Raw genomic sequence first — 21,758 nt, 5'->3', positions numbered from 1 at the left:
AAAAAATGGAACACCTATTCATTCATACCTTAGAACAACTACTGTATGTATATAGTATCCAGGGGCCATTAACACTGTGATCTTTGCTACAGCCTTTTCCTTCAATGTTGAGTGATACCTTATACAAATTCAAGAGAATTTTGTATTCTGTTATTTTGAACAGACTCTAGACCACCATGTAGTATACAGTTCAATTGTTAAAAAATATAAAGGTTTTTTTATCATTTTAGAGATGATGAAGTACTTCGGTTTAATTTTGTCAAAAACAAAATTCTCTATCCCTTTGGAGTGAGGGTATTAGCATATTAAGGACTCATAAATATTATACTAAAAAGTTTCATTTGTTTGTTGCTCTACCATTTCCAAAATTTGTATGACCACAGAAGTCTTGTTTTTTAAATGCTTTTAAATTTTTCTATTAAATTAGGCTATGTGACCAAAAATAATAACTGTTTTATTGCATGACGTGTGAAAATAGCGACAGAAGGTTATAACCTTCCCCTGGGAATGTCACTCAACAGCAGACTGTTGACTCAACATGTTCAAGACTCAGCACCAACAACATTCCCCTTCAGACATGCGCGCATGCACTAAATTATAAATATTGCTTCATGTGTGCTTACCATACTCAGTTTTGCTAAATATGGATTCTTTTCTAGGTTTCTGGAATAGGAAAAGTTACAGAGAAAATGTTAATGGCTCTCGGGATCGTTACTTGCACAGAACTCTACCAACAGAGAGCGTTGCTTTCTCTGCTTTTCTCTGAGACGTCTTGGCGTTATTTTCTTCACATTGCACTGGGTCTAGGTTCAACAGACCTGGCAAGGTATCCGTAGAGTTAGTCAGCTTTCTATCATTTTCATTATGATTTATCAGTATCAGTTTGAACCTCTGAGATAAAGGCGATTTCGAAATGTTTTTTAAATTCATTTTGACTGGTTTAATTTAGCAACTGTCTTAGCTAAAGTTATCCGTTTGCCTATGGGAAAAAAAGAGATAATGTCTGGTTTCTATACATGGGCTTCAGCACTGAGGAGGATGAGTGAGAGGAATGATGGTTGCTTCTGTCCCCTTCCTGTCTCGTTCTGTTGCCACACTGTAAGAGATAGGTCGGTGTTGAGGTTGTTGATGAAAGACTGGTGGCTTCTATTGCACAGTTTATTCCTTAAGCAAGATTTAATGATACCTTGACATTCCTTAGCTGCAGCCCATTTAGTTTTCAGGTGTGTGAGTGAGTGCTGAGTTGTTGACTGTGGCGTAAGCACTGGAGATAGTGACAGTGGGTTGGACAAGGTCCTGCCTTGCTGGAGTTTACAACCAGTATGAGAAATAGAAAATGGCCAAAGAAACAGATGAAGGAAGAAAGGCGGGGGGGGGGGGGCATGAACAGGGACATCGGACGTCAGTGTGGGGTGACAAGGGTATCCGGAGTTGGAGGCCAGAAAGAGATGGCAGTGTAGACTGTGGTGACCGTTTGCACTGCATCCTAGGAGGTGAGACACCTAAGTAAAAGTCCTGTGCTTCTTTCTTCACTTTCTCATTTGGGCTTCTTGTGGACAAATAAAGAGAAGCAGAAGAGAAGAGTGGGAATTATACAAATCAGTCCTAGGCAGTGCGTTCATCACGATCTGTCCTGTTAGTGAACCTTCCAAAGACCTTATGATGTTGGGTTATCTGGGGAGAGGGTAGATAGATGTGGTTACAATTCTCCTACCCAAATGTTGGAATTAATTAGATACATCATGCCTGGCTTCCTTTATATATATTCCTATATAACTGCTAAAATTAAAGGTCAGCAATAAAATCATAGAGGATATGGATAAAATTAATTACAAAAACTGCTAAGTCTGATAATGAGTTAGAGGCTAGCCTAGGCTACACACATAGTGAGCCCCTGTCAGTCAGAGAGGAGGCGGGACAGCAATGCTGGCGGTAGGCATCATTCTCAAGTCCTGTGCTCTTTGTTCTCTTGAGGCCACAGTTAAAAGATTTTGATCTCAAGTGTGCATCATGGAAGATAAAATCACAACACTGTAAATGATCTAGTTTCTTACTTAATCCAAATAAGGTCATCTTTTTCCCCATTATACTTAAAGGTAATATAGTTTGCTACAATGTTGCAGTTGCTATTTTGTTGTATATAGAGGCCAGGAAGGCCTTTAGATGAAGAATGTACAGCTCATCTATGATATGCTGTGGCTGCCCCTCCCCACCTCAGCCTGTGTTCTCTGTTGCCCTGGTTAGGCTGGGTATTCTCGCTTTTGAACACACTGCCCTTTTAGTTGTTGTTGTTTGTTTGTTTGTTTACTTTTTGGTTCTTGTGATTTATTGAACTTCACATGTTTTAGGCATGTGCTCTACTACTGACCTACATGCATCTCTTTCTACTTATTATTTTGAAATAGAGTCTCACTTAAATTAACCAGGCGGTTTTGAACTTACTGTGTAGCCCAGGCTGACCTTGAACTTGTGGTCCTCTTGTCTCAGCTTCCCATATAACTGGGGTTATTTTTATAGAACTCTGCCATTAGGCCTGCCTTCTTCTACTTGATTGGTTTTGTTTTGTTTTTAGTTTTTGTACTGTTGGGACTCAAACCCAAGGCCTTGGTCATCTGAGGTGAGCTCTGTGACTGAGCTACCTCCTCAAGCCCTGTATTTACTCTCTGCTTGTTTATATCCACTGAGATGAGTCTTAGGACAAACACTGGGGATATCTCATTCACTATTCTCTGTGTGCTCGAGCAGTTTAGGCGTGGCACATCCATAAGTACTTGGACAATGGATAAAGCACATGTTACTTCAGTTTCTTTAGTTCAGTGGCCCCTAGTAGAGTAGCTAGAGTCCAGTCGAAGTAGCTGGTTTAGATTCTCGGTCATCGTCCTACTCTTAATGAGTCATGAGTGACCTGTAGGAGAGGAGTTGGTGTGCCAGCCCCCGAAGGAAGAAGCAGCACTGACTTATGTAGAGGAACATGCATGCTGTGGCTGACAGCTATTGGACTGCTGCCTCCTACGTTCATTCGTTGTATATTTTAGTATTCAGACTTCTAATAGAAGCAAGTTCTATACCTAGTTTTACTTTTGTTTTCTATATAGATATAGACTTGGTCCATGAACATGAAATCAGATTAGTTATCTTGTCTATTTATGTCACAGTGATGGTTTCATTTTTAGATTTAAAAGAAACCCTCAGTGGGTTTTGCAAGATATAATTTTTTAATGACATAGTTAAAGAGAATGTGGGGGAGGGGTGCTGTAGAGGTGGCTCGGCAGGTAACACTGGCCGCTGTTCTGGAGGACTTGGGTTCCACTCCTAGCACACCCATTTGGTGGCTCACAGATGGTGGCTCCAGTTTCTGGGGACACAGCGCTCTCTCCTGATGTCTGTGAACGCTGAACACATATGCTGCACAGACATACAGACATATACAGGCAAAACACCCACACACATAAAATTAGTTAGTTAGTTAAAACGGGTATATTAAATTCTCTTATTGACTAAAACCAACTCAGTTTTCTTTGTTCTAGAAATAAACCTTTTTTTTTCCTCTCATTTCAAGGGATGGAGAAAGGAAAAGTATGAGCGTTGAAAGGTAATATTTGTTGTTTTATCTAAATAAAAATAAAGTTAATGATGTATGATTCGGTGTATGTTAAACTATTTCAAGTTCATTTTTAGTAAAGTATCACTACAATAAAAAAGCATCACAGGTTTTGGCAGCTTATACTCCTAAGGTAAACTTAAACTCAACACACTGCCTTTGGTTGCTATACTCACAGTAGGACAACATGGTCAACATTTATATTTTTTAATACTGATGTTACTCTGGGATTTCTAATCTTCTTTATAAGACTAATTAAATGTTTATCTGACAATCCTAAGACATTACAGAGGGAGTTCCAGGAACTTTAGATATTGGCCAGTATCTGAGCAGAGGTTTTAAGTTACATGTTGAGAGCACGTCTGATCCAAATTTCTGAAGTCTGAAGTGTTCCAAAATCCCAAGACTTCTGAGTGATGAGATTCCGTGTTGCACGTGGGAGCTTCACCCCTCAGTTTAGGGGACGGGTCACAGTCAAACACAGGTCATTGGAATACCGTGTATAAGGTGTATACAAAACAAATTAAACCTGGGTCCCATCTGAGGACATCTCACTGTGCACAAACAGATATTACAAACAAATTATAAACAAAACACACCCCACTCCAAATCTTCCTTCTTAAGTGATTCAGATAAAGGACGGCACCTGAGGTAACACTGGTAAAGGAAAGCCTCGCAGGGCTCCTCAGCCTTCCTGATGCTGGGACCCTTTAGTACAGCTCCTCATGCTGTGGTGGCTCCAACCATTAAATTATTCATTCATTCTTCATAACTGTAAACTTGCTACTGTTATGAATTGCAATGTGAATATCTGTGTTTTCCGATGGGTCTCGGTAACCCCTGTGAAAGGCGTGCTCAACCTCCAAAGGGGTCACAACCCATAGGCTGAAAACAACTAGTGTTGGGCGCTTAGGATCTTGTTTGGAGTCACATGGAATCTTAATGGAACTTTGTTTAGGGAGAAATGTGTATATTTTAAAAGTTGATCAATTATTTCCTCAAAGTGTCAACATTCTGTTGAGACATATTAGAACCACTACCTGGTTTCCTTTTTTTTTTTTTTTTTTTTCTTTTATTGAGTACTCTCCTTGGATTTCTGAAAACTGCTTTAGGGGTATCAAGTTTGGTATGGAAGTAGGGAGGAAGGTCCCAGATTACAATCATGTATAAGAAGCGTCTCCAATATGGAAGAGCACACAATAGGAAAGCGCCAATATAGCAGTTGAAAATGAATGAGGGATGGACAGAGTGGTGCATGCCTTTAGTCCTAGCACTATGGAGAGAAAGATAGGCTCATCTCTGTGAACTCAGGGGCAGCTTGGTCTATACAGCAAGTTCTAGTCCAACTAGGGCTACAAAGGGAGACCGTGTCTTAAAAAGAGAGAGAGCATAAAATTGAGGGGTTTGCTGATCAATGTGCCTATACGAATGGCTTTTGATCACTCATACAGACATTTTTACTTAATTATGTGTTAGGTTATGTGAAAACTTTAATTTATGCCAAAGAAAATACAGTGCTAGGCTATTTGAATGTACTCTGTCATTACCAAGTTATTCAGCTGTAGTTTTACACTGTGCACAAACATCCTTCTTGTTTCTCCAGGACATTCAGTGAGATAAGTAAAACAGAGGAACAGTACAGCTTGTGCCAAGAACTGTGCACTGAGCTCGCCCACGATCTCCAGAAGGAAGGACTTAAGGTACTGGATTTTGATGGGAGTTTTAGTTTTTAGTTTTTGTTTTGTTTTTTTCATTATAGGTTACTACTCTAAGTGAAGAGAACACACATTTATTAAAGCTAGAGACAAATACAATAGACCATTCCTACTTCCCATCAATCAGAAACAAAGTGAGTCTGACATCTGTGTGAGAGCGGTGCTGAGGTCACTCCATGAAGGGCAGTTTGTGACATTGAAATGGCTCCAGGGTGATGAAGGGCAGCTTTGTACCCTTAACACTACAGTAGAGTCACATGCTAGATCATTGCTTCTACATGAGAGTCACACGCTAGATCATTGCTTCTACATGAGAGTCACACACTAGATCATTGCTTCTACATTAGAATTACATCCCAGGAGAGACAAAGGCAAAGGGAAGGCTTGTTCTACAACTGCGTCCTCTGATCATAAATCCTTTTCCAATCATCCTTGAAGGCTTTGCTCACCAAGACAGTGACCTTCTAGCACGGGAGCTGTATTTCAGGGCTCTAATCCTGGTTGCTAAACATACTGAGAACAGCATCCTGAAATGCTCTGAACTGCCAGGTTTGTAATCTTCCTTCAGAAGAGTCCACATTCAGTATTTCCTTAATCCCCTCAAGCCAGAGTTAGTTTTACAAAGTGTAATACAAAAGTATTAAAAGGTTACTGCAGAACATTGGAGCAATTTTACTTCTAACTCTTAGCTTGAGTATAAAATAGTTAATCTTTGAATTTTTGAATGCACTTTTAATTTTAGAATCATTTCAGATTTACAGGACTGCTTCCAAGAGAATATAGAGATTTCCATTATCCCTCTCACCCAGCTCCCTCAATTGTTAACATTTCATACCACCATAGATATTTGTCACACTAGAAAGGGACATCAGCACTTGCTATTAGCCAAGCTTCAGCCTGCCTTTGGCTTGCTCTTGTCTTCCTGACAATTTCTCTCCAGGATTCTCTCCAGGGACCCACATGGTGTGTCTCCTAAGGTTGCTCTGTGAGTTTTGTAACCTTCCCCTCTTTGTAAAACTGACAGTCTTGATAACCACTGATCATGTGCCCTATAGAACGCCACTGTCTCATTTGTCCCATGTCATAGGCTATAGATATTTAGAAAGACTAGAACGGAGGTGAAATGGCCTTCCCATCCTCTCCTGTGATGTCATCACCTAGTTAAGAGAATGTTTGACGGGCTCTGCTGCCTGAAGTTACTGATTCTCAGTCAGGAAATGAGTCAGGAGTTGATCTTACCCTCAAGTGAAACAGCTGCCAGTTACTTCCACATACACCAAGGAAATACTCAAATTCCTCCCCAACTGAAACCTCATGTCCTCAAGACACTAGCCATTAAGATGATCCTTATAGGTGTCTCACAGAGCACTCTGGCATGTGCTTGTCATGCAGTGAGTGTGGGTTGTTCATTCCCTGACTTTCAAAACCGAATTCCCTTAGGGGATGCACAGTAAAAGTAAAGGTAAATAGTTAACTTTGCCCTTCATATAAAAATCATTTTTAATTAGTGGAGGGGTGAAGAGTAATTATATGCTAACTGATATTTTCAGACATGGATTTTAATTTTGACAGTTTTCATGACCATGTTTTATAAACAGCTGGTTATAGTTTCGTATCCTTATAAACAAACAGGCTTCTTATACTTTTCTAACCTGCAAACAACCTTCTTCTACAAGTTCTGAAACTTTCCGTGTTAATGTGCTGCGTGTGTTGTAGGGAAGAACAGTTACCATTAAGCTGAAGAACGTGGATTTTGAAGTAAAAACTCGCGCATCCACAGTTCCCTGGGCCGTTTCTACTGCAGAAGAAATATTTGCCATTGCTAAGGAGCTGCTGAGGACAGAAGTTAATGCGGGTTCTCCACATCCTCTGCGGTTAAGACTGATGGGTAGGTAGGCCTTCTCTCTCTCTCTCTCTCTCTCTCTCTCTCTCTCTCTCTCTGCCCTATTTATTTCTTTATTTATATCCCCTTAAATGTTTAATACTGCCCCCTCCATAAAAAGAAAAACCATTCAACTTGGAAATCTTTCTCTCCCCTCCGTTTATTTCTAAAGCTGTTTAAGAGCTTCTTGGTCTGTGCCATCAGCTGTAGTTCCTAGAACCGGATGCACATACAGAATGGAATTTTCTTATCTTTATTTTTTCTGAAGTCCTTGAGGCATAATGTTTCAAGACTCAAAACATAACAGTCTTGAGAAACAAATCCAGGGCATTCTAATTGTATCCTGTAATTCTCTCTTGGGGATCTGGAACACCATGACATAATGAAACGTGGACATTTCTGTCACTAAACAACAACAGCAAGTTTGTTATTTAAGTTATGAGGACACTAAATAATAGCACTCCAATGTAGTCTTTATCACCTTGTGCTGTGGATTTTAGACATTTTGGATTTCAGAATTACAAGTCAAGATTACGACACTGTGAAACCACACTGCCAGCCACTATCTATTGGAAACAAATGAGGAAGCCAGGCTTCCAAGTGAACTGTAAGAGATTGTGCCAAGACGGCTCAGTAGTCTCACTTTCACACTTGGAGGTAGTGTACAGTGAGACCACTGCATGAAGTCTATTAAAAAGAGCCAAAGAGCGAGTGTCTATAGACACTCTCCTTGTAATTGCAAAACTTAGAAGCAAGCAAGATACAATTAAGTGGATTGATAAACTGTATGTCCAGACAACAGAATAAGGTTCAGCATATAAATGAGCTACAAAAGGACATGAGGGAAACTTAAGTAAATATTGTAAATATCAGTGTTGTATGATTGGCATCTTGAAAAAGGCAAAACCTTAGAGACAGTAAAGACAATATTGCCCAAGGAGAAAGATAAAGGCAGAGAGGATTTGGGGCTAATGAAACAACTATGTATTATAGAAGTAACTTTTATTCCCCTGATGTAACTGTCATCTCTGAGGCTTACTGCCTCCATCTGCTAACCTAGGCGTAGTCCCAGAAGCTTCTGGCCTCCATGTAATCTAACCTAGGCCTAGAATGTTTTCAGCCTCTGACACTGCTGAATAAGCTCACCCTTTCTAGTTCTTTCTCAACTCTGGCTGGCTGATTCAACTCAGCTGTTCTGACTCAAAACCTCTCCAAGCTGACTGATTAAATCTGTCTTCTGTCTTAGCCTCTGACTTTTTGCTCTGCTTGGCTTCAAACTAACTCTGGCAATCTATTCTAATCTGGTTCCTTCTCATTCTCTGACTCATTCTGTCTTCCCTGTGTCTAGCTTGTTCTCTTTCTGCAACCTGTCTTGGTAAAACTGCCTCCTCCCTATCTCTGCCCTGTCCCCTCTCATGTTGCCTCTTTGCTCTCTATTCTCATAAGAGTTGGGCATATCCTATTCTGTCAAATCTTTCTCTGATTCATCACTTTGTCTGCCACTCAGTTAGACATCACTTTCAAACGAGTGCTTCCTTCTACAAACTAACTTTACCTTCATTGTTTGGGATTACTGATGTGTACTAAGATATGTCTGTATTCCAGCCAGAGGGATTAAAGGTGTATGCTAAAAGTGTGCCTGTATTCTAGCCAGAGTAGCCATGTTGCTGGATTAAAATCCCTCTATAGTATACGATTCTATAATGGTGACTATGTGTCTTTATAACTACATCGAAACTCATAGAATGAAAATTACCAAGATTAAATTCTTAGGTAAACTATAGTGTTTGGATGATAGTGATATGTGTGTGTGTGTGTGTGTGTGTGTGTGTGTGTGTGTGTGAATGACAACAGATGATATGTGGGAATATTCTGTTCAATTGTTGTGTGAAAATGAAACACTCCTTAAAAAGTTAAGTGAAAAAGATCAGCACTGAAGAGTCTCTGTAGTTGACGCCAATTAATTACTTTCTACTTAATGGTATTGACAGTTCTATAATCATGCCAAACCCCAATAGACTAACACTGACTGATACTCAGTTTTATAAAGCAAAGTAAATTCTTCTTTATAATACCTGCCATGAAGCCAATGTCCTTTGATTTGAAAAATACTGGTCTGTGAATGTAGCTAAGTGGTAAATTATATGCCTAACATTCGAAAGACTATATACAGGTCCAAACCTTAGCACTTAAAAAGTGTGTGTTGTGTATGTACATCTCTAGTGGTGTTGTAGTAATTATTTAAAATCAGCCTCTGGTCAAGCGACTCTTTAAGCTGCAGAGGCTCTGCCTGTCTCAGCCACCGTGTTTCTCAGCCGGAGGCCACGTTAGCGCAGTAGCTAGAACCGACCAGCCAGAAACATCAGCCCTGCCACGCACGAGATGGCTCTGCCAATCTTCCATGCTGTCTCAGCAAGGTTGGGCATTGCCCAGACAATCCACCATCCATGTGGGCCCAGTAGAAAGATGAGACTCTAATGCTTAAAGATTAATCAAAGGCTTATATATTTGGTAAAGCTTAATAACCATATGCCCATATAAAGAGAGTTGTTTCCCAATTAACTAACCTAAATAAAAGTAGTTACCCACTCTGCTCTCCATACCTACATGGCTTTCCATCCTCCTACATCTCTGCTCTCCCTAGCTCCTCCTCTTCCTTTTTCCTCTTCCTCTCCTAACTCCTCCCACCTTAGCTCCTCCTACACAGTGGTACTTATTTCTCTGTAATTTACCTGTGCATACATGTCATAATAGTATTGTTTTCTGTGCTTTGTCCTTGTTGAGAGTGAATGTCTGTACAACTTGAGACTGACTGATTTTGGTCTCATTTAGGTGTCCGGATGTCTACTTTTTCCAATGAAGATGACAGGAAACACCAACAAAGGAGCATCATCGGCTTCTTACAAGCTGGAAACCATGCTTTGTCATCTACCGGGTGTATTCTAGACAAAACTGACAAAACTGAGCTTGTAAAGCCCTTAGAAATGTCTCATAAGAAGAGTTTCTTTGATAAAAAGCGATCAGAAAGAATCTCGAACTGTCAAGACACACCCAGATGTAAAATTTCAGGTCAGCCAACTTTCCAGACCTCAGAGACATCCCATGCATTTAAAAAGATGAGCGAGAGTTTTGAAACATCAGAGAATTCAAATGACTGTCAGACATTTATATGTCCAGTTTGCTTTAAGGAGCAAGAAGGTATCAGTCTGGAAGCCTTTAATGAACATGTAGATGCCTGTCTTGATGGACCATCAACCAGTGAGAACTCAGAAATGCCCTGTTACTCACGCGCTTCCTCTGCAGACATTGGTCACCACTCTATTCCACTCTGGGAGAAACGTGGACATGAAAATGGAGAGGTGGCTTCAGTAGATGGTGTAGATCTAACAGAGACTGAAGACAGATCACTGAAAGCAGCAAATATGGACACTCTCGGGAATAATCACAGCAAGGAGGAATATCCTGATATTCCAGACAAATCTTGTCCTGTATCATTGGCAAGTGAAACCGTCAGTATATTAAGTAGGCAAGAACCTGCCCAGCCCTATACAGATGAGGTAGTAACAGGACAACGAGCTCTAGTTTGTCCTGTTTGTAACCTAGAGCAAGAGACTTCTGATCTTACTGTCTTCAACATACATGTGGATATTTGCTTAAATAAAGGCATTATCCAAGAACTGAGAAATAGTGAAGTTAATTCGGTTAAGCAACCCAAAGAAAGCTCGAGAAGCACTGGTAAGCATGTAGTCGTTAAGGGGAAGAAAGGAGGCAGGCCAGTGGCTAGGAGCACTTGCAACTCTTGTGTATCTTCGTTTGGTCCCCAGAATGCACTTGATGGCTCACACCATTTGTAACTCCAGCGCCAGAGAGTTTAGTACCCTCTTTTGGCTTCTACAGGCATCACATACACACACACAAACACACACACACACACACACACACACACACACCATTAGTTTAATTAATATAACAATATTTTTAAAAATTAGTTTGGGATATGTATAATATCTTTAATCTGTTAGTTTTATCATTTCTGTGCAGCTTTTTAATGATTTTATCTTTTCCTTTGTGGAATTTCTTGACTTTTCTTTCCTCTGCAGACAGACTTCAGAAGACTTCGGGAAGGACTAAAAGGTATGATGATTGGCTTGAGCTTCAGTGAAGAGAGCTCATGGTTTGCCCTGAGCTTTTGGGGCTCAACTCTGCTTTCCTAAACTAACCAAGTAACATTTTAAAAGCTGTTTTTGCAGAATTCTTTTCAAATATTTCCTTCTACATAGAAATTATGTGTTCTTTCTCATTCCAGGCCAGGACTGAAGACGAAGGGCTCAGCATCAAAGAAAACAAAACCTCGAGATCCCAGACACACCCTTGATGGATTTTTTAAATGAACTTTGAACATTTTATCAACGTTTTTCATTGAAATTATTATTTTCATAATCAATGTATTTAATCTTCCTCATTTTAATATTCCCCTTTAAGGAAGACAAGTGCAATAATACCTCCCCCACATGACCTTTTTAAGAATGTAGACTGAATATTAACTTATTTCTTTTGTATTTTTCTTAATAACCATGACAATTTCATTCCCAATATATACATATATGTATAATGTATATGCATATGTTGGAAAGCAGTCGTGTTAGAGACAACTTAAGTGAGGTCAGAAGGCGATGGGTTATTTTATAATAAATATAAAATATTTACAAGGACTCTGAGCTGTGTGCAACCACCTCAGCATCAGCTCCTCAGTGCTTAGACCCCATGTTGCCACTGACGCTACTGTACCTGTATCTTAACAGAGAGAGCATGGCATGGCAGTTCCCTCCAGGAAAGTGATGCACAGTATTATCTGTCTTCAGAGGACCTGTTCAAACTGTTGTTATTTGTCTTGTCTTACTTATCTTATGAATAAGCACTTGGTTCACATAAAGAAATACTTAGTCTGTAACTCAAAATCATTTTTTTAACTCAGTACTTTAAATGGCAGTATTTCATTTCTTATCAATTATATTTGATTACAAATCTGCAGTAAAGAAGATAAGTTGTGTAGTTGCTTGGCTTTCATTCCTCTCTTTGGGAGAAAATAGACAACTCCAAGGATGAGCCCTGAGGAGTCACTGCACTTACCGTAGCTACTTCTCTGTCGTCTCTGCTAATAGTTGTGGAAGAAAGACTTGCAGCAGCACAGAGAGGCAGAGGCAGGAGGATCTCTGAATTCAAAGACAGCCTGGTCTACAGAGTGAGTTCCAGAAAGAACAGCCAGGACCCCATAGAGAAACCCTACCTCAAAAAAACAAAAAAGAAAAAAGGATTGAATCTTTTTTTATAGTTTTGCCTTTGCATATTTTAATGCATTTAATATAGACAGAGAAATATTTGAGGGATCTTAGGACTGACCTTATATGCCCCAATCTTAACCTGACTAATTTAATTATTTAATTGCTAGACTTTAGTTGCTTAAAAATGGGCTAAAAGCTTGCTAAGTACCTTACCTGACATTATACACCACAACAGTTCCAAAGCTATGGTGCTTTGGTTATTGATTGTGATTTACTTGTGTAAACTATTTATAAAATTAAATTCAATGAAACTGATTTAATGTATTGAAAAATAGGTATTACTGTATTTATTATTTTCTTCCATCTGAAGTTTATTTTTGTTGTTTCCATCATTAATAATAAATTATTTTCATGTAGATGCTACATTTAATTGAATGTCATATTTAATAATAATTTAATTTTTTTTTAAATTAAGAATTTTCTGATACATGCTGCTACATTACTTTTCTTCTCTTTCTCTTTCTCTTTCTCTTCCAACTTCTCCCATGTTCTCTCAATTTCTCTCAAATCTGTGACCTCTTTTTAAATATTGTTACATATATATTTATGTGTGTATGTGAGTATGTGTGTGTATGTATGTGTGAGTGTGTGTGTATGTGAGTGTGTGTATATGTGTATGAGTGTGTGTATGTATATGTGTGTGAGTGTGTGTGTGTGTCTATGTGTATGAGAGTGTGTGTGAGTGTGTGTGTGTGTGTGTGTATATGTGTGAGTATGTGTGTTTATGTATGTGAGGGTGTGTATATGTGTGTGAGGTGAGTGTGAGTGTATATGTGTGAGTGTGTATGTGTGAGTGTGTGTGTATGTGAGTGTGTGGTGAGTGTGTGTGTGTGTGTGTGTGCGTATGCACACATTGTTACACATATGACTACCTGCTGAGCTCATTTAGTGTAGCTCATATGTATTTGTGTTTAGGGCTGACTAAACCAGATGACTCACTGAGAAGCTTGTCCCTGGAAAAGACTGGTCACCCGATCTCAGCAGTCCTTAATTACCTGTAGCTCTTCATCTAGGAGTGGAGCCTTGTGAGAGTTCCCCCTTCCATGTTACCATGTTTAACTAGTGTTGTCGTTATGGGGGTCTTGTTTGAGTGACGATATTGCTGAGATTCTGTGGGTATAACTTCCTTGTCATATGCAGACAGCATCTGAGCAGACACCCCAGTCCTCGGGCTCTTACTGTCTTACCACCCCGTCTCCCACAGTGTTAGCTGAGCCTTAGTTGCAGGAGCTATGGCGTAGATGCCTCCTCTGGAGTCTTACATTCCCTTTGCAGTAGGAGAAAACAGAGCTCCTTAGAGAAGTGGCTGTTTCCTCACCAGACGTTCCTAAGCCAGGAAGGAAGCTGACCTCTCCAGTCCCCATGCAAGAGCCACATCTTTCAAATTCCTTTGCATGTCTTCTCAACTTTGAATCATACCGTACAAACCGTCCTCTTCACAGGCCATCTGCCACTGGGTTGTTGATAGACTGGCCCCTCTGCGCTTGCAGGTCACAGTTCATCTCTGAAGGAAGACTGGGCAGGAAGTCGCGGGCAAAGCCTGGATGTAGCACTGGAGAGGAACACTGGCTAACTTGCTCTCTGCTTGCTCCATGCCTAGCTTTCTCTACGTTCCTGACCTCTCTCTCTAATATTCCACCCTTGTTCTCTCTGCCGGGACTCCTCCCACGTCCTGTATTGTCTGTTTAGTATAGCCATGTTTAAAGCATTTGAAGCATCTTTAGAAAGCATAATGAAACTTAGAAGATAAATGAGGACCCATAACCTTAAAGAGTCAAATCATAGAACATGTTTGTGATACAGATACCTAGTATTGGTAGGGGAAGGCTAGTATCTGGAATATTAATTGATTCTTAAGACTCAGGAAGAAAAATAGTTTATATAAGGTGATACAAACGGGTTGAAATAGCATTTCACATAGAAGAAAACCTGAATAACCCAGAGCCATGAAAACAGTCATATTACTCATCTGGACACAAAATGAAACTACAAAGAAGTATTATTACATCCCTACTGTGTTAGCAAGAAGAAACAATACTGCTAAGTTTTAGACATGACTTAAACCCTTGTTTTGAGGATAATCACTTTGGAAAACAATGTGTTCTTTAGTCAGTTTAACAGATGAAGTGAGTAAAAACTAGAAACAAGTAAAAATGAAACTTCTTATGGTCAGTGTGTTTGCTGACATTTTTAAAGAAAGTTTATTTGTAGCTCACTTGCCTCCTTTTTAAATAAATCTACATTTTTCCAGAGTTCAGTAAAGTTCTGTCTGTAAAACTCAATACTATTCCTATAAAACAGTGATAACCAATTAAGAAATAGAATAAAAATAATCCTGTTTATCATGGGGCTCTGAGAAGGAAAAAATGTTCAAGGATTTGAGAACGTCACAGTATTGGAAGATAAATAGTACAAGTGAATAAATGAAATCATCTTATTGGCGAACAGGAAGAATGACTATGTAAAATTAATCTCCCACACACTAGTTATGCTGTTATATACTACAAAATTCAAAACCCCTTAGAAATTGGTAAATAAAGACAGGATTGGTGGCACACACTTTAATTCCAACGTTCAGGAGGCATAGGCAGGAAGATCTCTGAGTTCAAGGCCAGGCTAGTGAGACCCTGTCTCAAGAAGAGATAAGTAGATGCTAGATTTTTTGTAGCAATTAATGAAATATTAACAGTAGTGCTGATAATGGACACTTTGGATAACCCAGTGAGAAAAGTATTGACTATTAAGTAAATGGCCCTTCTGTGGTTAATAACTCAGAGAGAAAGTGAAATTTAGTGGAGTCTAACTGCTGGGAGTCCCTAGACAACCCTCTGATTATTTGCTAGAAGGACTAGTAGAACTGAGAAAAGCTACAACCCTGGTTATAGTCGATAAGAGTGAAAAGATAAAAATTAATAAGCAAAGAGGCCAGATATAACTCAGAAGTAGGATGTGGTTCTATAAACGTAGGATCCGAGGTTTGATACAGAGCACAGTATGGGGTTGAGGTCAACAGTCCCTGCTTCCAGGGGAGGCATGTGAGGTGTACACAACTCTCCCGTAAGTACTGTATGCCAGCATGCAAAATACCACCAGCCAAGACACCGTGCCCAACTCTTGCCACCCAGGGTTTTTCCTGGAAGTCTGTGATAGGCATTTCTTTCATCCCAACTACTAAGCCTTAAACCTTCCAGAGAGCTACCAGTCCAAGGCCTCAGTCTTTCAAAGTCATGCATTCATCTTAAGCAAGTTGATAATATATGCTATCTTTTCAAACTAATACAATGTGGCCCAGTGCTTTGGACATGAAACATTCTTATCAGGCTTCTAAAGGCCAAGGACTCAGAAGCTGGTTCTTTTGAAGAGAGAGGTCTTTCTTTGCAAAATGTAGGAGTTGAGCAACCTGAATCTGCCAAGGTAACCCTCATAGTTTTCTTGCAAAATAAATGTCCATCAGAACTGTATTTGAATAAAGAAAAGATAAGAATCACTCAGGGTAACATTTCTTTCTGCCTTTTTTTTTTAAAGCAAAAAAAAAAAAATCTGAACTCTTAACATTTCAAGGGAGTCTGGCCTATTCACTTGTGGCAAACAGGCCTAGTGATTGCATGCTTGTACAACGGTCTCTTCCATGAAAGGCAAAGATGTCTTAGTATGTCCTTTTCATTGTTCTGGTAATTTATGGCTAGACATCTTGCCTCAGCCTTCTGTGATAATAGAAGATTATGAGAAGTCATTTGTAAATCCAGACCCTTCTCACAGAGTACTTTGGGATTTAGCATTTAGCATGGGATTGTAAGAAGCAACCTTCAAAAGAGGTTTCCATACTGACAAGGTAAAAGTCATTATCTTAGTTAGGGTTTTACTGCTGTGAACAGACACCATGACCAAGGCAACTCTTATAATGACAACATTTAATTGGGGCTGGCTTATAGGTTCAGAGGTTCAGTCCATCATCTAGGTGGGAGCATGGCAGCATCCAGGCAGGCATGGTGCAGGCAGAACTGAGAGTTTTACACCTTCATCTGAAGGCTGCTAGCAGATACTGACTTCAGGCAGCTAGGATGTGGGTCTTGAAGCCTACACCCACAGTGACACACCTACTCCAACAAGGTCACACCTACTTCCAACAGGGCCACACCTAATAGTGCCACTCCCTGGGCCGAGCATATACAAACCATCATAGTAATGCTGACTTCAAAGTACACACTTAAGAATCATGCAGACTTATACCCAGAAGATGCTCCAATATATAACAAGGACATATGCTCCACTATGTTCATAGCAGCCTTATTTATAATAGCCAGAAGCTGGAAAGAGCCCAGATGTCCTTCAACAGAGGAATGGATACCAAAAAATGTGGCACATTTACACAATGGAGTATTACTCAGCTATTAAAAACAATGAATTTGAGAAATTCTTAGGTAAATGGATGGAACTAGAAAATATCATCCTAAGTGAGGTAACCCAATCACAAAAGAACATACATGGTATTCACTCACTGATAAGTGGATATTAACCCAAAAGCTTGAAATAGCCAAGATTCAACTCACAGACCACATGAAGTTCATGAAGAAAGAAAACCAAATGTAGGTGCTTTGGTCCTTCTTAGAAGGAGTAACAAAATACTCAAGGAAGCAAATATGGAGACAAAGTGTGGGACAGAAACTGAAGGATGGGCTTTCTGGAGACCATTCCACCTGGGTATCCATCCCATGTGCAGTCACCAAAGGTAGACGCTGATGTGGATGCCAGGAAGTGCATGCTGACAGGCGCCTGATATAGCTGTGTCCTTAGAGGTCGGCCAGAGTCTGACATATTCAGAGGTGGATGCTCACAGCTAACTATTGATCTGATCAAGGGGTTCCCAATGGAGGAGTTAAGAGAGAAGAATGAAGGAGCTGAAAGAGTTTGTGGCCCCATGAGGAGAGCAACAATACCAACCAACCAGAGCCCCCAGGGTCTAAACCACCAGCCTGGGAGCACATAGGGAGGGACCCATGACTACAGCTGTATATGTAAGGGAGGATGTCCTGTCAGGTTATAGGTGAGAGAGGAGATCCTTGGTCCCATGAAGGCTGGACACTGTGTGTGGGGAAATTCAAGGGTGGGGAAGTGGGGGGGGGAACATCCTCATAGAAGCAGGAGGAGGGGAGATGGGATGGGGGGGGTCCCTGGGGGGGGATAGGGTAAGGGGATAACATCTGAAATGTAAATAAAATATCCAATAAAAAAAATTAAAAAAAAAAAAGAATCATGCAGACGGGGCTGAGAAGATGTGCTACTGGTCAAAGTGTTTGCCAGGACAGTGCAAGGATCAGAGTTGGGTCCTCAGAACTTCAGGGCTAGGGAGGCCTGGTGTCCTGCCTATAATTCCAGCCTCAGAAGGTCAGATACAGGAGCTCTGACTAGCAAGACTAACCATGTCCTGTGAGCCCAGGGTTGAGGGACCCTGCCTCAATGAATAAGGAGGGAACACAATTCAGGATGATGTCTGGCATCAACTTCAGCCTCTGCGTGCATGTGCATGAGGAAAACGTATGTGCGCATACACACACACACACACAAACATACACGTGCGCACACGCACGTACCACGTACTTGACAATAGGGGGTGGAGGTAATCAAAATTGTTTTAAATCTCATAACATTTTAAGTATTTTGTGATTGGAGGCTAGGACACTTTTATTCATAGCCGTTCTTAGATACATGTAGCTGCCTGGTCAACCTGTTAGGAGAGAAATTAAGATTTCTGAACTGAACACTGACCACTGTTCTCTGGCTGGACTGTGTTCCACATTTATTTGAGAAACAGGTCGTAACCCTGGTACTATTGTAAGGACTGGAGGTACAGCAGGGGGAACCTGAGGGACCTCCTGTCTTTGGAATGTTTAATGTTAGATACATTCTAAACAGTACTTGTTATATCCGGACAAGCACCAAACAGGGAAGAATAACATGAGAAAGTAAAGAGGACAGAGGAGAGTTTTCAATAATATTGTCAAATAGAGTGTTCAGAGCGGGTTCCTCTAAGGAAGTGACAGTCAGTCCATGGGGATAGGGAAGAGAGGGTTCTGTGGAGAGAGCTGGAAACTGAATGCCCTGCAGCAGGAGGTATCAAAGGAGCAACAGGAAGGGGAAGAGCCCCACCCCATACACTCCCCACTCCCTGCAAGGTGTCTGGCACATCAGGACGCTGAGATAGGGCTGGAGAGATGGCTCAGTGGTTAAGAGCACTGACTGCACTTCCAGAGGTCCTGAGTTCAAATCCCAGCAACCACATGGTGGCTCACAACCATCTGTAATGAGATCTGATGCCCTCTTCTGGTGTGTCTGAAGACAGCTACAGTGTAGTCATATATAATAAATAAATAAGTCTTAAAAAAAAAAAGAACACTGAGATAATTCATTTGCAATTTGAAAAAAAAAATCACATTGAATGCTTTATAGCTTCCCTCTTGTCCGAGCTCTAGATCGGGTCGGGCCTTCAGTCTTTTGTTAGAGCAGGCCTAGCCTCACTACATTTCTGTAGTTCTCAACCTACAGACTGTAGTTCTCCACCTGTGGGCCGCATATCAGGTATTTATATTATGATTCATAACAGTAGCACAATTATAGTTATGAAGTACCAAAGAAGTAATTTTCTGGTTAGGAGTCACCACGACATGAACAACTGTGTTAAGGGGTCACAGCATTAGGAAGGCTGAGAATCACTCGTGCAGAGCATAAAAATCACAACGCTTCTTATCTTGTCGAGAGCTCTAACAATGAGAATGCTCAACTGGGAGTTTGGAAGCAATTTGTGTGCTGTGACTTGTTAGGATAACACGGCTCAGAGTTCTGTGGAGTTGGTCTGATTTCCACTGTTAAGATGCTGGCACTTTTTCACTGTACATTTTCATTTGGTGTTTGGAATTTTATTTATATCATTTTGAGTCCCATTTTCCACTCACATATTATACTTTGCATGGTAGCCCTGCCTTATATGTCTACCAGTATTCGTTACAGTATACTTGCTATTGTTTTGATCATAATACCCTACTATAAAAATTAGGCCTATTTGTTTTTGTTTTTGTTATTTTTAAAGTTCTAAATGATGCACTGCTTGAGACATTCGTCATGTTTGGTTTTTTCCTTGATAAACTGAGAAACATTGATTTGAATTTAATACTTAAAATTTGGTGCACAGTAATTAGAAAGCAAAGCAAGCTTAAAAGTACATCGATAGCGCCGAGCGGTGGTGGCGCACGCCTTTAATCCCAGCACTTGGGAGGCAGAGGCAGGCGGATTTCTGAGTTTGAGGCCAGCCTGGTCTACAGAGTGAGTTCCAGGACAGCCAGGGCTACACAGAGAAACCCTGTCTCGAAAAACAAAAAAACAAAAAAAAAAGTACACCGATATCATTGTTAACATGTATGTGTGTACCATGGAGGTCAGAAGCTGGAGTGTAAGTGCTCTTAATCACTGAGCCATCTTCCCAGCCCTAATATAAATATAATTTATATTAAAATGAAACACCTCATCAATTCACAATAGAAAATTAAAGTCATATTACCTCTTTTATTTGAAGTTTATTTGAAGATTCAGGATTTTTTGGACTTGTTTTTGTATTATTTTAGTTTCTAACAGACCAACCAAGAAAGCTGATTATTTCATGATTATCAAATGAGAAATTTAGGGTTTTTTTTTCCAAGGAGGAAAGTCTGGAATCCCAGCTAGGAAGTATTTAATATTGAATTTCCAGTAATGAGTACTGACTATAAATCAAACCCAGGCATTTTTAAATTGTACAAAGAACTGATAGAGCATGGGCTGAGCGTTTCAGAGGGCTTGTAGATTTCTAGAAATGTTTCCTTTGTGTAGAGCCAACCCCTAGTACCTGGCATGCCACACCTAAAGGTGGACACCGCAGACCAGCCCAAGCCAGGGAAGGGCTGGAGAACCAAGGGCCTGTGCCTAGCCACGGGCTCCAAAGAGAGCAGACTCAGTTCTGTGCTTCTGCAGGGTGCATTTGCAGTCCAGCTCTGCGCCTTAGTGGGGATTCCACAGCAAGGGTGACCATGAACCCTGAGAGTGGCCAGGGCCACGGAGCGAGGGCTCCATTGCTCCAGGCGGCCAGGGACCTGAAGGCCAACCTGAGGGATGCAGCCACCAGGTCCTGGAGGAGCCTGGCCAGGATGCCGAAGCCCGAGGTGCAGGACCCAGAGGCAGCAGCTGCAGGACATGAAGGCTGTGAGTCCTGGGACAAGGTCGATGGGCAGAGGGTGGGCTCAGGCAGAGAAACTAGAGGAGTACTCACTACGGCCTGGAAGGATACAGGTGACTAGTAACACTCGGGATGTCCTCCAACACTGCCCCCCTTGCTGGCAGGTTTTCAATTTTGACGATCACCCCACTGAGTGTTGATCCACACCCTATACTGTGAATAGGAGGGTCACTTTCCAAGCTAAGGAGGAGACTGTTTAAAGAAATGAGTAAGCCCTTGTTCAAATAAGAAAAGAATTCTTTATGCCTTTGACTTAAATCACGATTTGTGCTCAGATTTATTTGTGGGACTTTAAGTCACTTTGTTTGTGCTTAAGTTTCTAAAGCATGGGGAATAGATCAGCTATGCCTTGGGAATAATAGCATAAACCGAGGCTACACTGAGGAAGTCTTCAGGAGTTGAAATCAAAGGACACATGTCTTTTAACGGCACACCATGGGCTCACGGTAGATGAGCTCTTTCCTGAAGCCCCAGCCTTGGCAACTGTATATCGTTTCCTTAGTATATTTGCAAGATTTGTTTCAGGTATAGGAATGCAGAGGATAAGGCATCTCCTGTGTCTGTGGAACTCGATTTTTCTTGTGGAGGAGGCTGATGGATCTTAAACAAGAAAGTTACAGAGGTACCTGGGCACAGGAGGACGTTAGGTCAGGATATATACAGAGCCTGTTTGGGAAGGTACTCAAATGAGAGGAAACAACCAGCCATCGGAGGTTCAAGTAGAAACCACCGCAAGCAAGAGCTAGGCAGATGCAGACATGAAGTCCCTATGTTTAAAATGAGGAGGATGCCCAGCCACTGAGGATAACGGTGCATGAAGCTGAGAGCTACTGAGATTGGGGAGGATTAGACTTTGGATGATGAATGTCTCCTAAGAGTTGAAAACTCTGCACTAGCTGAAACTAGTGAGTCTTTAGTGGGTGGGATTAGTGGAAGGAAGTTTTCATATTACTGA

The 21,758-nt window shown here is 40.8% G+C and overlaps 2 protein-coding genes across 3 annotated transcripts in view; both read left to right on the top strand.

Moving 5' to 3' along the window:
* Polk (DNA polymerase kappa) overlaps positions 1 to 12,260 on the top strand; it is a 61,458-nt gene extending 49,198 nt beyond the window's left edge. The window contains exons 8-15 of the mRNA XM_028760090.1: positions 428 to 432; positions 660 to 826; positions 3,560 to 3,592; positions 5,205 to 5,301; positions 7,033 to 7,204; positions 10,031 to 10,933; positions 11,299 to 11,332; positions 11,505 to 12,260. Of these exons, the coding sequence (XP_028615923.1) occupies positions 428 to 432; positions 660 to 826; positions 3,560 to 3,592; positions 5,205 to 5,301; positions 7,033 to 7,204; positions 10,031 to 10,933; positions 11,299 to 11,332; positions 11,505 to 11,589 (1,496 nt within the window). The 3' untranslated portion in view covers positions 11,590 to 12,260. The remainder of the gene's footprint in view (positions 1 to 427; positions 433 to 659; positions 827 to 3,559; positions 3,593 to 5,204; positions 5,302 to 7,032; positions 7,205 to 10,030; positions 10,934 to 11,298; positions 11,333 to 11,504) is intronic.
* An 8,235-nt stretch (positions 12,261 to 20,495) lies between these two features.
* Positions 20,496 to 21,758, top strand: part of Ankdd1b (ankyrin repeat and death domain containing 1B) — a 55,762-nt gene continuing 54,499 nt past the window's right edge. The window contains exon 1 of one of the 2 annotated variants that reach the window (XM_028760173.1): positions 20,496 to 20,769. In XM_028760173.1, coding sequence (XP_028616006.1) covers positions 20,598 to 20,769 — 172 coding nt within the window. In that variant the 5' untranslated portion in view covers positions 20,496 to 20,597. The remainder of the gene's footprint in view (positions 20,770 to 21,758) is intronic. The other variant, XM_028760174.1, reaches the window with a different exon arrangement.

This window comes from Grammomys surdaster, unplaced genomic scaffold (assembly GCF_004785775.1).
Source record: "Grammomys surdaster isolate TR1022 unplaced genomic scaffold, NIH_TR_1.0 126391, whole genome shotgun sequence".
NCBI classification, from domain to species: domain Eukaryota; kingdom Metazoa; phylum Chordata; class Mammalia; order Rodentia; family Muridae; genus Grammomys; species Grammomys surdaster.
The sequence above is the reverse complement of the archived record's forward strand: the minus strand, read 5'-3'. Positions and strand labels throughout refer to the sequence as shown.